At 45.4% G+C, this 15,061-nt stretch overlaps 1 protein-coding gene across 2 annotated transcripts in view; it reads left to right on the top strand.

Annotated features, from left to right (window-relative positions):
* The window catches only part of ANKS6 (ankyrin repeat and sterile alpha motif domain containing 6), a 464,962-nt gene that overhangs the window by 243,587 nt on the left and 206,314 nt on the right, over positions 1–15,061 (top strand). The window contains exon 12 of one of the 2 annotated variants that reach the window (XM_086965382.1): positions 482–671. In XM_086965382.1, the coding sequence (XP_086821508.1) occupies positions 482–671 (190 nt within the window). Of the gene's footprint in view, positions 1–478; positions 672–15,061 lie in introns of both variants that reach the window. The other variant, XM_086965381.1, reaches the window with a different exon arrangement.

Genomic DNA, 15,061 nt, shown 5'->3' with positions numbered 1-15,061 from the left:
TTTCTGGGGCAAAAAGTGACCCTGCACATCCACCCAAAAAAAACCATACAAATAATTTGCACCTATTGAACAGGTATACACAGTCACAAGGCAAAATGAAAAAATGGTCTGAGAGCTAGCACACACACACAAACGGAGTGATAGCCGAACCCAAAAGGATCTGGTTTCACACACCCATTAGAAGAAAAAATATAGATGTATATACAAAACAAGTATCACTTTACGACTCCAACCCCTAGATGGGGGGAAATATGCATAGTATGTGAATCTAGAAGAGGTCAAGCTGAAAAACTATTGTTACAGGTAGGTAACTAGTTTCTTTTCTCTGCAGTGGCAAGTGTCTCAGGTCTGTTGCCCTAAATGGAAGATATCCCAAACATAAATCAGAAGGAAAGCTTGAGGATTGGGACAACAGTACACAGGTCATTACTGTACTTTAACTTGACTAACAGCAAATATAATTTTCTTTCTTTTGTAGCAGAAATTGGATATGAAGAATAGACCGCCGTCTGGAAACTCCTCCAGATCCAAGAGTACATCACCCACCCTAACACCATCACAGTCTCCTACCTCCAAAGGCCGCCATGCAGATTCGTCTGTTTCCTCCTCTTCTTCTCATAAGCAGTCCAAGAGCAGTGGTGGCTCTAGCAGTGGAACCATTACAGATGAAGGTGTGTTGCATTGTTTTTTTCTTTTTAATTGGTTTTATGTGCCTTTTTAGAACAAGCAAAAAATAAATCAACATAGCTTGCCCATCAGTGCCACATAATGAGACAGAGCAAATTAATTTGTGCAACATAATTTTCTCAAGAGCAGGCTTCAAAACTAAAAGCTAATGAAGCCCACCACCCAGCAGACATCATCCTCTACAATTCCTCCGGGACCAATAGCAGATAAGTAGTGAAAGGGCCCCAAATGACTTTTGGCCCCGAGGGCCGTTGTAATTCTTCCACATTTAGTTCCAATTGTTCTCTCCAGTAGACCAGGTCTAAGAGCCACTGCCGTTTGGTGGGTGCGAGACGTTTGCCCCAGTGCAGAGCAACTCTTTTCACTGGGTAAAATGTGCAGTGCCCACCAAACAGCAGGGCTACTACCACAAATCTACAATTTGCCAGTTGTAAACTTTTGACCAGTCCCAGTAAACGTATTTCAAGGTTGCAGTCCACTGGCTCCACCACCATAGTCATCAGAGCCTCTGTAATTTGAGCTCAAAATAGCCTGAAAGCAGTGCACAGCCTGGCCAGAAGCGTAAAATCTGCTTATCGTGTTCTACCGCGCACAGTTTGCATCCTCCCCCCCTCAGACCATAGCTACATATTTTGGCAACTGTGTAGTATATTTGGTGCAAATACTTAAAATGTATGATGCGTAGATTACAATTAGGTGTAACAAACTCAGCTGTGTGCGGCAGAAAACCCGGTCTAATGTTTCCAGCAGCCTATTAAGCACTGCATTTCACCTCTACAGCGCCATATCCGGTGCCACTGGTCTGTCTGCTTGCACCGCAACATATCATTTAGTGATCAAGCTCCTGTGCATTTCGCTAGTTAGCAAGCTTTGTAATGCACAGAGCCTAGGGGATTCCCTAGGGAATTGAGGTTACAACTCGTGTATGGCAGTTCTGAGGCGATAGAATGTGAATTTCACCAGCGGGTTCTGCCACTGTGTCTGTGTGATATTGGTTAGAGCTATGAAATTGCCGCCGGGGTAGGCATCATCTAGGGTGTTCAACCCAGCCTGACCAAGAAGTCCCAGCCCTTTTTTCCCTCCTGTGTGACCGATATGGCGAGATTGCCAGAGCTTATAAAGGTACCTTGCTTGCTAGCACCCCAAGAGCCCACCAAGCGTTTCATCAGGACAGTGCATTTTGTCTAACTCTGTTATTACCCTAAAATTTAAAGGTGGCGTTCAGACCAAACGGCTTGCCTCCCCCCCTGATATGAGTACATGGCTGACTTAGCTTACCTCTTACCATCATATTGTTTCAAAGTCCAAAAATGTTTTCTTTTCCAGAAAGTAGGTGCTGGTATGCCTTTGGACAGCAATTAGGATCATGCATTTAAAGTACAAGGTGCCAGGTCAAACCCAGATAGACCACTTTGCCACTCCTGAAAATGCAAAATACCCAAACTGTGCCTCCAGGTTCGCACACTCACAGTCTATCTGCAATGCACTATGGATGAACTGGTCAGGAGTTTTTCCATACATTTTTCTGCCTCTCTCATTTCTTCTTTATGTGGCTTGTCTGATGCAGCAAACATCTCTAACACTTATCCCTGTGGCCCCCTAGTGAGCCAGGCAGCCCTGATAAAGCCCCCATGAGAAGCTCTCCAAAAGGCCTGACCTTCTCACACTGATCAAAGGCCAGATCAAGCACACATACCCCTCCAAGCAGCTCAATCTTTCGATCTGGCACCTGATGACCTAAAGTTGGTTACCTGCATCTCCTGCAAGAAGGAATGGACATCCGGCATGAACCTGGTAGATCCACTACAGCCGCCTGCTACGCTGCAAAGTGGAACAGGTTCCACCACGTCTCCAGTCACGTAGACCCTCTTAAACCTAGTGTGGAAAACATAATTTGTTTCTCCTCCATCTCCGCCTCAGCTACACTTCTGAAAGGCTCCTTCTAGCTGCCTTGGACACATACATGCAAAACAGAGAACTCTTCTCCCTCTTTTGCATCCCAGTAATCAAAGCCTTTATGGAAGGCCTCAAGTAGGTCATCCCTCCCAGATTCCCCCATGCCCAGGTATGGAACCTCAATGCGATCTTTACCAGGCTCATGGGTCCGCTCTGTGAGCCCTTGCATTTTTGCCCTTTGCAGTCACTTTCTTTGAAAATAGCTCTCCTCGTGCTCATAACTCCCTCAGATGCAATAGTGAGCGATAGGCCCTTAATTTCAAGAACTCTTCATTCAGGTTCACTTGGACAGAATTGTTCTTAGAACCCATCCAAAGTTCGCCTCCAAAATGGTTTCCTCTTTCCACCTCAGCCAGACTATAGAGCTGTTAGTCTTTTTCACACACCCCGGCGTAGAGAGAGCCCTTCATACCCTAGATATTAAACATGCTTTCATGCATTACATCGACAGGACCAACCCCTGCTGCATGTCTGATCATTTGTAGCCTTTGCAAAACCTCACAAAGGACAGCATATCTCCAAAGCCGGTATTGCCATATGGATAGTCAAGTGCATCCAAACCTGCTACATTAGAGCTAAAAATGCCCTTCCTGTTACACGCCGGGAGCACTCTACACACAAGGAAGCAGCAACCACGGCCTTCCTTGCAAACATTTCATTAGCTGACGTATGTAAGGTAGCCATTCGTTCAACCCCACACACCTTTATTAAACACTATTGTGTGGACATCTTAGCCTGCCAGCTGGCTATGGTTGAGCAGACAGTCTTGAGAACCGTATTTCAGACATCTGCATCATTCGAATGCTAGCCACCTCTTGTAGCGGATACTCAGTTTCAGTCTAAAAGGGAATATGTATCTAGAGCAACGCTTGCTATGACTAGAAAATGTTACTTGCCCTGTAAGTATCTGTTCATAGTGTGTAGTGGTGTAGGTTCACATTTGCCCACCCTGTTCCCCAGAAGCATGTGGCTCTACTTGCAGATCTCTTCTGTCTTACCATGCTTTCACAATACACACGGCGCACCATGCTGGGTTCACTTGCCACTCTATACCTACTCTCATCCGTTGTGCCGAAAACAGTATAACATGGAGTCTGTGCCTATGTGCGAGGGTGGAGTCACACTGCATCCTGTGACTCGAAATACTTCTTTGAAGTAAAACAACATGCAAGCATTACAGTCCAACCCTAAAAAGCAGTAGTGTGCAGAGCATGTGAATCTACAGCACTACAAACTATGAACAAATGTTTACAGAGTAAGTAACATTTTCCTTTCTTTTTTCCATCAAAGTCCATCAAAGCTTCATGTATACTGGATTCTTTAAAAAAAATATACTTTTTGAATGCTATGCCAGCTTCTGCTTAAATGCTTGTGCGCGCAATATTAACCAGCCCATTACTGTTTGATGTCCTGTTCATGAAACTGCAAATTATGTTGGTGTGTATTATGATTTGGCTGGATTTTTACAACAGCACGACTGGGCTGCACAGTGCCCCCCAACATACCACACCCGTAACATGTTACTTAATATAGAATTGCATGTATTTAACATGTGTAAACATTTATGAAAAATGATGTGGAATGCAATTGAAATACTAGGTACGGGTGGAAATAACGCAAAATTCCATGCTCTGACAGGTAGGCTAGGACAGATAATATCTACGTTCCTCATTCACCTAATTAGATGCGTAAAAAGAGAAGGCTTTAAAGCAACTTTGCTAGAATTTGTAACAATCAGTTCGAGGCATATAATTTGATTTGATTTGTCAATTTATATAGCGCACATATGCCCAGAGGCGTCTTGGCTCTGGATTTGCAGAACATGTAAGGTGGCGGGACTGGGCAATGTTATATGGATTTCATAAGCTCAGTTGGAAAAGAGCCAAGTTTTCAGTAGCCTTCTGAAAGACATGAGTGAGGTACTGTGTTTTATCGACATTGGCAGTCGATTCCAAGTTTTTGCTGTTCGAATTACGAAACTTCTTCCTCCCCAGCGAATCTGCTTGTACTTGGGTGCTTGTAGCAGTTTTGAGTGAGATGGTCTGAGATTTCTGGCTGGTACGTACCATCTCGGGTGCGATCTCAGATGAGCTGATCCTTTACCCTGAAGTGCCTTATAAGCAAGGCATTGTGATTTGAAAATGATTCTCTTTTCCACTGGGAGCCAGTGAAGGGCTCTCAGTCTATGGGAGACTGCTTCATATTTGGGGATGCCCAGTATCAATCTGGCGGCAGCATTCTGTAGTCGCTGCTTTTTTTGTAGATGCTGGGATTGTCTTACTACATATAGTGCATTGCCGTAGTCCAGTCTGGAAAGAGCCAATGCTGTCACCAGTGTCTTTAATGCTTCCTGGGGTATGAAGGGGCGAATTTTTCTGATCATCTTTAAGATCGCCCAGGAGGAGGATGAGAGCTTGTTGATTTGCCCCTCAAATGTCAGTTTGTCGTCGAAGACCACACCTAGGTTCTTAGCATTAGAGACTGGCATCGGGCACTCTCCCAGACTATCTGGCCACCATTTGGTTGACGAGAAGGACGGGTCCGGGCCAAGCAACAGGATCTCCGTTTTTTCTCTGTTTAGTTTTAGGCAGTTAGTCTGCATCCAGGTGTGTACCTGTGACTTGCAGTTGTGAAAGAGGTCGGCTGTCTCATCCACGTTGTTTGACACTGACACAACCACCTGGGTGTCATCAGCATAAGAGACCACCGAGAACCCACACTGCCTAATAATCAAGGCCAGCGGAGTCACATAAATATTGAAAAGTGTGGGGCTCAGAAAGGAGCCCTGAGGCACACCACACAGCAGTTCAAAGGATTTGGATGCGGAGCCTCCTAATTCTACTGAGAAAGTTCTGCTGGTTAGATAGGATGAGAGTAGATCAAGGGCTAATTCCTTAAAGCCTAGCTCCACTAATCTGCCTATTAATATTTCATGGTTAACAGTGTCAAAGCCCGTTGATAGGTCTAACAAATCAAGGCGGCCTTTCCACCGGAGTCTAATGATCTTCTAAGCTCCTCTGTTGCCATGATCAGAGCAGACTCAGTTCCAGGGCCCTCTCTGAACCCATATTGGGAGCTGTCCAGGAGTTATCCAGCGGAGATGAAAGAGGTAATCTGAGTGTTGAGTAATTTCTCCAATACCTTGGATGCAAAAGGGATCCGAGAGATCGGCCGGTAACTGCCAGGCTCTTTGGGATCTAGATTGGCTTTCTTTAGCAGAGGCAGGACTGAGGTTGTTTTCCAAGCCTCAGGAAACATGCCAGACTGTAATATCTCTGAACAGTACTTTTATTTGTTCACTGGGTAGTTCGGGGAACAGATGGAAGATTTTAGGAGGACAGGGGTCTGACTGAGCTCCAGATTTAGTGGTTTTCACTACTTGGATAATCTGTTCCCACGTTGGAGATGTGAAAGAAAAGCCAGTGCCCTGTGTGTGACTGTCTGGTCCTGGCTTAGATATCTTAGGGGGAGTAATTACCGACTATAAAATTTTTGTATACTAACTCAACTTTGTTGATAAAAAAACTGACCCAATGTGTTACAGAATTCCAAATTGCTGGCTGTTTTAGCATTGGCTGGGAGATTGGCTAGTTTCTTAACTGTGGCAAACAGTTCCCTGCTGGAATTCTTGGCTTCCATGATTTTTAACTTGAAGTAATTGTTTTTTTCTTCAATGATCAGTCTCTTATATTCTAATAATGTTCGTGCATACTCTTTTTTTTAATTGGCTAGGTCATAGTTTGCCCTCCACTTTCTTTCGGACCTTCTGCAGTTTTGTTTCTGGGCTCTCAGTTTCTCTGAAAACCAAGGTTAAGATGGCTTTTTTCTACTAGATCTAAGACTCTTAATAGGGGCTGCCATGTCAACTGCTGTTTTGGTGCAAGTGGTTAATCTATTAACTGCTTCGTTTGTATCTGCTATCAAGTCCGTCTTAGTGTCCAATAGTGAGTTTTTAGGTCTCGCCTGGAAATCGCATCCGAAGGATGCGTCCAGGCGGAGACTTAAAGCTGTCTGACACGGGGGAATGAGGGACAAGAAACTGTGACGAGCTTATCCTTGGCTGGATTCAGCTGCGTGCACGCGCACCAACATTCACGCATGCGCACATCACAGCCACACGCATACACAGCACTCACGCATGCGCACATACACACGCATACACAGGCACACCCCCGTCACCTACACGCATACACAGAGACCCCTCCACACACACCAGCCCCTCTCCTCCCGGCTCCACACACACGCACACGCATTTACACTTACACAGACACGCAGGCACCCAGACAGGCAACCCCCCCCCCGTCACACACACGCATACACACAGACTCCAGGACACATACACATACACACACACATGCACGCTCACACACATACACAGCCCGCCGCCGCGCGCGCGCACACAGATGCTCCCCCCCCAACCCCCCAACAAGGCGAAGCCCCACTCACCGGCATCCTCAGTGCAGCGGCTCCCACCGGCAGCAAGACTCTTCTTCCCTTCTTCGGCACCGGGGCGCAGGGTAGGCTCCTGCCTGCTCCGGTGCTCCAAACAATCGCGGCTCTTCCGTGGGAGGCGGGGTAGGCTCCCGCCCTCCTACTTCCGGTTGTCCCGCCCGGCCTGCCTGACTTCCTGGTCGCAGGCCGGCGCAAAAAGCTGCATAAAAATGCTTAGAAGAAAGGCTGCTTCTCAGTTTCCGCGACCGCGCTCCGGTTACCGGCGTCTTGTGTTTTTTCTTTTTTAATTGCGAGCCTCTTTCAGACGTCTGATCGGGATCAGTCCTCGGGCTCGCGCGTGCATTTCTTGAACAGACGAGTATCGCCTGCCCGGCGGGCCCGGTACCAGGGCAGCCACTGCTGCTAGAAGCGGCGCGGGAGCAGGCGAGGCGCTGTGTACCTGCCAGGCACACTAACAAACCAAGGAGGGGAGACCCCATAACCAAGGGCGGAGAAGACACCACCTTTATGGTGGGGCATGGACAGCCCTGAGAAGAGCCGAGCCAGGGGTCTGGTGTGGCTCTAAGAGCCAGAGCACGAGCCGAGCCAGCCAAATATGTAAATCAGACGAACAATAGCAAGAAAAAAGACATAAAAATAAAACGTTATATATTTTCAACATTTTTCAGTCTCAATTAAGTGCATACTATTATATAACTGAGTTAAGCAGCATTTATTGAAAGTAATATTTATAACTTCAAGCATTCAAGTATCACCCCATGCCCTGGTGACATTGCCGCATGTTGCTCAAAATGTGTCAGTTTGCCATGTTCTCTGTTTACGCAGCCTGTATTATTCTTATTATACATGAATCAAGATTCGTTTATTTATGCTAACCTTCTATAACTGAAGTTTTTGTAAGGCACAGATCCACTATTGAATTAATTCAATGTGTTCTCAAACGGGATGGCTAAGGAAAAGTGAAGTGAAGCAATGGGCCGTGGAGAGTGCGTGCAGAGTGAGTGCAGAGTGAGAGTGAGTGCGGAGTGACAGTGAGTGCGGAGTGACAGTGAGTGCGGAGTGACAGTGAGTGCAGAGTGACAGTGAGTGCAGAGTGACAGTGAGTGCAGAGTGACAGTGAGTGCAGAGTGACAGTGCGTGCAGAGTGCGTGCAGAGTGCCAGTGAGTGCAGAGTGCGTGCAGAGTGACAGTGAGTGCAGAGTGCGTGCAGAAACAGTGAGTGCAGAGTGCGTGCAGAGTGAGTGCAGAGTGACAGTGAGTGCGGAGTGACAGTGAGTGCGGAGTGACAGTGAGTGCAGAGTGACAGTGAGTGCGGAGTGACAGTGAGTGCGGAGTGACAGTGAGTGCGGAGTGACAGTGAGTGCGGAGTGACAGTGAGTGCGGAGTGACAGTGAGTGCAGAGTGACAGTGAGTGCGGAGTGACAGTGAGTGCGGAGTGACAGTGAGTGCAGAGTGACAGTGAGTGCAGAGTGACAGTGAGTGCAGAGTGACAGTGAGTGCAGAGTGACAGTGAGTGCAGAGTGACAGTGAGTGCAGAGTGACAGTGAGTGCAGAGTGCGTGCAGAGTGACAGTGCGTGCAGAGTGACAGTGCGTGCAGAGTGACAGTGAGTGCAGAGTGACAGTGAGTGCAGAGTGACAGTGAGTGCAGAGTGACAGTGAGTGCAGAGTGACAGTGAGTACAGTCACTCAGCACCACCACATTATCAGTCAGAACCACCACAGCATCACTCAGAACCACCACAGCACCACTCAGCACCACCACAGCATCACTCAGCATCACTCAGCACCACCACAGCACCACCATAGCACCACTCAGCACCACCACTGCATCACTCAGCATCACCACAGCCCCATTCAGCACCACCACAGCATCACTCAGCACCACCACAGCACAAATATGTTCTCTCAATGTTTCAAGCTTTATTACAAATGTCACAAAAAGATGTTAATATTTCACTTCTGTTCTTGGATTTTGTTACAATAAAATACACTGAACATAATCTTCACAAAAGTTATTTACAAAAGTTTAAGCTATTGCCATTATAAATTACAATCACTTTTATTAAGTATTAAAAAAAATTAAAAGCCATTGTTATTTGTAATATCAATACATCTAAGTCACGTAAATACAAATGTTGCATTACAAATGCTATAGGTGTCACATTTGCGAAAGTTATAACTATTGGCATTGTAAATGACAAAGCTATTAATTTAGCTATTTTCAAAACCAACACATAAATGAACATTTGGTGAATTTCCATTAAAATATTTGACTTTTTTACTAAGATATTATTATACTGTTTTATGCAAACAAAATTTAGATACTGCATAAATAACTTTAATAAAACATATTTTATATGTAGCTTTTTATGTAAAAAAAAACTATAGCATAAAGCAAAAAACAATTGCCATTTACAATGCTAATAGCTCAAACTTAAATAATGCGAGACCTATTGCATTGCAAATGCTTGTTAAGGTTGGGAGTGTTAATTTTAGCCCAGTCTTGATAGGTGACTGTAATAGGTGTGTTAGGTGTTGCAGATCTACTTTTATGTTGAACAATGTAGCTCTGTGGTCCGACCAGGGGACAGGAATCACCTCCAGGATTTTGATCATAGGGTTGGAGGTAAAGATTCCATCTAAGGTATGGCCGGCAACGTGAGCTGCAGATCACACACTATGCATAGATCGCCAACTGGTGTTGGGCCTGGATGCTTGCCGTTTGTTATTGTCTTGGAACAAGTCTTTGGAAGTCCCGAGATAGGTGACTCAGCCACTGGACAATAGTGCGCATGGGCATCGACTCCATCTTCAGATTGTTTTTTTCCACAATCGGGCTCAGATGTGTTCGACGCGTTCCAGTTAGGTGTCTTTACCGATCTAACTTTCGACGCACAATCCTTCGTTATTGTTTTTGATCGCGTTTCCCCTTTGACGCACACCTCTAAAAACTTCAACTCTTCGTTTCCGGTCGTCGAAGCAGGCCTTCGGACCTATCTGCGCCAACAGGCCTTCAGGCTCATGGAAAGGACTCCCTTTAAAAAGTGTCCTCAATGTGGATCCAAGTTTCCACACGCCGATCTTCAGGAGGTGTGTAACCTCTGCCTTTCACCTGAGCACGAGGCCAAAGACTGTCCAGCTTGTGCCTCTTTCTGCTCCAAGAAAACCATAAGGGATCGTCGAGCTCGAAGAAGCATGGCTCGATCATCAACATCCATACCAGACGATTGTGAGAAAGTTTCTCTACATGTACTGGACCAAAGTAAAGTACAGTGTGTATAGAGTCCACAATCCCCAGCGGTATAACAGAGGTTAAAGTCAGGTGTGACCTTGCTCTCTAAAGTGGTAGCTTGGTCGAGCAGTAAGGCAGTACCAGAGAACAATGTAAAGCATTTGTTGTGCACACTCAGTCAGCAAAAGGTTTCACACACTCAAGAACTGTACTGAACTCTAGGCCAATTGTTTTTATATCAAAAGATATAGTTGTTTTATTTTTAGAACCCACAGGTATAAAAATATACTTTTCTCAATATGAGCACTCTCAGGTAATTACTTTGCAAAGAGCAATACACTCTATAAACACACTAGGTACAGTGGTTGCAGTAGGCAACACAATTCTAAACACAATTTAACATTAAGCTAAATGGGTTTTTCTACATAAATGCAGCTGATTACTTTATAGAATACTTTTGTAACTCCAGGACTGGATCCTAGATTCAGTCCTGGGTCTAAGCTGAAAACAGTTTAGTAAAAACGTTTTCGTTATTGAATGATTTGTAAAGAATAAAAAGGTATTTAAAAGTTCACACTTCTAGCAATGTTATCCAATGGGATAAAATTCAGGTTACAGGTACAGTACGTTCTCGTGACTTTTTTAATCCAGTACTGGGATCCTAGGTCCAGCACTGGGATCTCTACTTAAGACAGGTAAGTAATTACGTTTCAGTAGTTGGTACGATTTTTAAGGAATATTTCAAGTTTTCAAAAGTAGACAGAAGAAATTTCATAGAAAAGCAGACAATGGTTTCCTATGGAGAAAATTCAGGTTCCAGGTATAATACGTTCTTGTTACTTTTGTAATCCAGTACTGGACTCCTAGGTCCAACACTGGAATCTCTACTTAAGACAGGTGAGTAATTACGTTTCAGTAGTTGGTACGATTTTTAAGGAATATTTCAAGTTTTCAAAATTAGACAGAAGAAATTTCATAGAAAAGCAGACCATGGTTTCCTATGGAGAAAATTCAGGTTCCAGGTACAGAACGTTCTTATTACTTTTGTAATCCAGTACTGGGCTCCTAGGTACAGAACTGGGATCTCTACTTAAGACAGGTAAGTAATTACGTTTCAGTAGTTGGTACGATTTTTTAGTAATTTTTCAAGTTTTCAAAAGTAGACACTTAGAAGAAATTTCATAGAAAAGCAGAGGGGTACAACCAAATTAAAACACAACTTTTACGACGCAGTACCATCATAACTCAACCATTACAACGCAGGTGCCATTACAACGCATGCCATTACAATGCAGGTGCTTTTACAACGCATGCCATTACAACGTAAGTATAGTTAAGTATTTAATTTTATTAATATTAATTTAATTTTAATTTCTTTTAATTTTATAAAATACATTTTTTTTTAAATATTTTTAATTTTAATGTAACTTTTTTTGTTTTATAAATCAATTTACTTAAAATATTTATAACATTTTAAATACATTATTTTTTTAATTATAATTTAATTTATTTGATTAATTTTAGAATAGTAATTTTTACCCCTACACTATCCAACACTTAACCTACTATTACACCCCCCCTGGAGTTAGAATAGTAATTTTTACCCCTACACTATCCAACACTTACCCTACTATAACACCCCCCTGGAGTTAGAATAGTAAATTTAACCCCTACACTATCCATCACTTACCCTGCTATTACACCCCCCTGGAGTTAGAATAGTAATTTTTACCCCTACACTATCCAACACTTACCCTACTATTACACCCCCCTGGAGTTAGAATAGTAATTTTACCCCCTACACTATCCAACACTTACCCTACTATTACACCCCCCTGGAGTTAGAATAGTAAATTTAACCCCTACACTATCCAACACTTACCCTACTATTACACCCCCCTGGAGTTAGAATAGTAATTTTAACCTCTACACTATCCAACACTTATACTACTATTACACCCCCCTGGAGTTAGAATAGTAATTCTAACCCCTACACTATCCAACATGTACCCTACTATTACACACCCAATGAATAAGAATTGTAAATTTAAATATATTTTAAAAAATTTAAAATAGTTTAATAAACAATTTTTGTAATTTAATTAACATTAACAAAATTAATAAAATTAAATACTTGCCTATACTTACGTTGTAATGGCATGCGTTGTAATAGCACCTGCGTTGTAATGGCATGCGTTGTAATGGCACCTGCATTGTAATGGTTGCGTTGTGATAGCATGCGTTGTGAATGTATGCGTTGTAACGTCATACATTCAAAAGTAGACAATGGATTCCTATGGAGAAAATTCAGGTTACTAGTAAACCCGGTTAGGATTACTTTTGTGGTTCAGTACTGGGCTACAAGGTACAGTACTGGCTTCTCTCCTGATCACAGGTGAGTACTTCAGAATTCGGTATTCGTCTGATTTTATAGGAATATTTTAAAGTTTTAAAACTTCGCACTTAGAAGATTTTTCGAGTCAAACCAGTCAATATTATCCTATGGCAGGTAAGTGAGTTATCGGTTTCCAGGTGAGTACTCGACTGGTGATGTTAAGGTTCTGGGCATAGACTCAGGGGTCCCCCAGGGTCAGGTAGGTACAGTTGGTACACCCTCAGCGGCACAGGGGCAGCCGGGTGCAAAAGTAGTTAGGTCCAATGTTATCCAATGAGAGGCAGGGGTCCTTTGGTTGGTGGCTGCTGGCTAGCAGGCCACGCAGATGTGGGAGCTGGGCTCCTGGTCACTTGCTCAGGGCAAATGGGGAAGTAGAATAGGGCAAAGGTTGCACTGCCAGGGGCACTCGGGCGGCTGGGTGCAGGGTGCTTTTGAGCCGTCAGGCGCTCAATGTTATTCGATGGAGATCTTGAAAAGGGAACAAAGGCTGCAGGCTCGGGGATGGAGGATCCTCTGGTGCGACCAACACTTCGAGGAGTAAGTTGGGATCTTGGAGGACAGGTAGGCACCCAGGAGTTGGGCACAGGGGGCCGTGGGGCACCAGATGCAGGGGTATCTTTTGAGGTCAGGAAATCTTACACCCTGCTGGTCGCGGTTGGAGGGGTCCCTTGTCCTGAGGCTGCAGACGTCGTCGGGGTCGTTGAGGAGGGTCCTTGGGCACTGGATTCCAGGTCAGAATCGCCGGGGGGACGTCCTCAGGGTCTTGATTCACTCCGGCCCAGGCCAGGCATGGTGGGTGCAGTGTGTGCGGGGTTCGTGGTTCCGGGCTGATGTCAGGGCTTGTTACTTGCTTTGAGCAGTACCACTGCTCGTGGGAGACCCAGGTAGTCAGAGTCACAAGGCAGGCAGGTCCTCCGGGGTTTGTGAGGTTGCTGACCACTGGAGACGCTGGGGTTTAGCAGGAGCAGGTTCGGGGGTCGACAGGCCGGTAGGGCTGGAGCCAAGTCAGTTGGTGTCTTCCTCTTCTTAGCAGCTGCATGGCAGGTCTTCTTGTTCCTTGTTCTTCTTTCTTGTTTCGAAATCCGGATCTGTGGAAGAAGGTTCAGGGTGCCCCTAAATACTAAATTTAGGGGCTTTGTAGGTAGGGCAAGGGCATGGACCAATGGGTCCCTGTCCTGGGGTGGGTACACCCCCTAGCCTGCTCCTCTCCTGTGGGAGGGGGGCAGGAGCCTAGCTGTGATTGGGCAGGGCTCCCCATCTTCAAAATGGCCGGAACCCTGGGTCATGCATCACCTCGCCTCTCCCACCTAAGGAGTGGAGTGGGCACAGGCTGGCACACCCCCTTTCTGACGTAGGGTTTCCCGCCAGTCTTCCCGCCAGAGTGGGGGGTCAGAACTGGCGGAGGCCAGTTGCTGAGTACAGCAAATGGTCAGGAGAAGCTCACAAAGGCGGAATGCCTTTGAAGCTTCCCCTGCACATCCTGGGGGAGGAGGCTTGGCACCTCGTCCCAGGATGTGCATTGTTAAAGGCTCAGGAGAGTGGGAGCTCTCCACCCAGGGGTCCAGCAACATGTCTTCTGTGTGGCAGCCTAGGCAGCCTCTCAGACAAGACGTGGCTTGTAGGTTAGGTTTCAGGGGGCATCTCTAAGATGCCCTATGTAGTGCATTTTACATTAAATCCCACACTGGCATCAGGGTGGGTTTAATGTGTTGAGAAGTTTGATATCAAACTTGACAGCCTTCAGTGTAGCCATTATGGTGCTGTGGCGTTCGTAATGACAACCTCCCAGCACCATATACTCCTAATGGCATCACTGCATTTACAGTGCCCAGGAATGGCCCTGGGTACTGTAGGGGCACAGGGCTCATGCACCTGTGCCCACACCACTTGCATAGGGCACCCAGCTAGAGGGGTGGCTGATGTATGCCAGGGCAGTGAGCCCCGAAGCCATGTCGACTCTTTGTTTAGTTCTGCATCAGGACACTCAGCCTGCAAAGGCAGTGTATGTGTGTCAGGGTACAGGGCCCATAAGGATGGCACAATAAGTGCTGCAGCCCTTAGGGGTCTTCTCTCTTCACAATGCCCTGGGTACCTAGGGTACCATTTACTAGGGGCTGACATGTGGCCAGAAATGCCAATTGGGTTTAGGCTTTAGTATAGTTTTTGGGGAAGGAACACAGGCCCTGGGTACCTGATTGGCAGGGACCCAGGGCACACCAAGGAAAAGTGCATCAGGTATCAGGCAAAAAGTTGGGGGTACTGCAACAGAAACTCACTTTTTCACAACCATATCTTCGAAGAAGGCATCAATGTACCAGAGCAGGAGCAGATGGAAGAA

The sequence above is a fragment of the Lissotriton vulgaris genome, chromosome 4_1 (genome assembly GCF_964263255.1).
Source record: "Lissotriton vulgaris chromosome 4_1, aLisVul1.2, whole genome shotgun sequence".
Classification (NCBI taxonomy): Eukaryota; Metazoa; Chordata; class Amphibia; order Caudata; family Salamandridae; genus Lissotriton; species Lissotriton vulgaris.
Note: the sequence above shows the minus strand (reverse complement) of the source record. Positions and strands in the feature narration are given on the sequence as shown.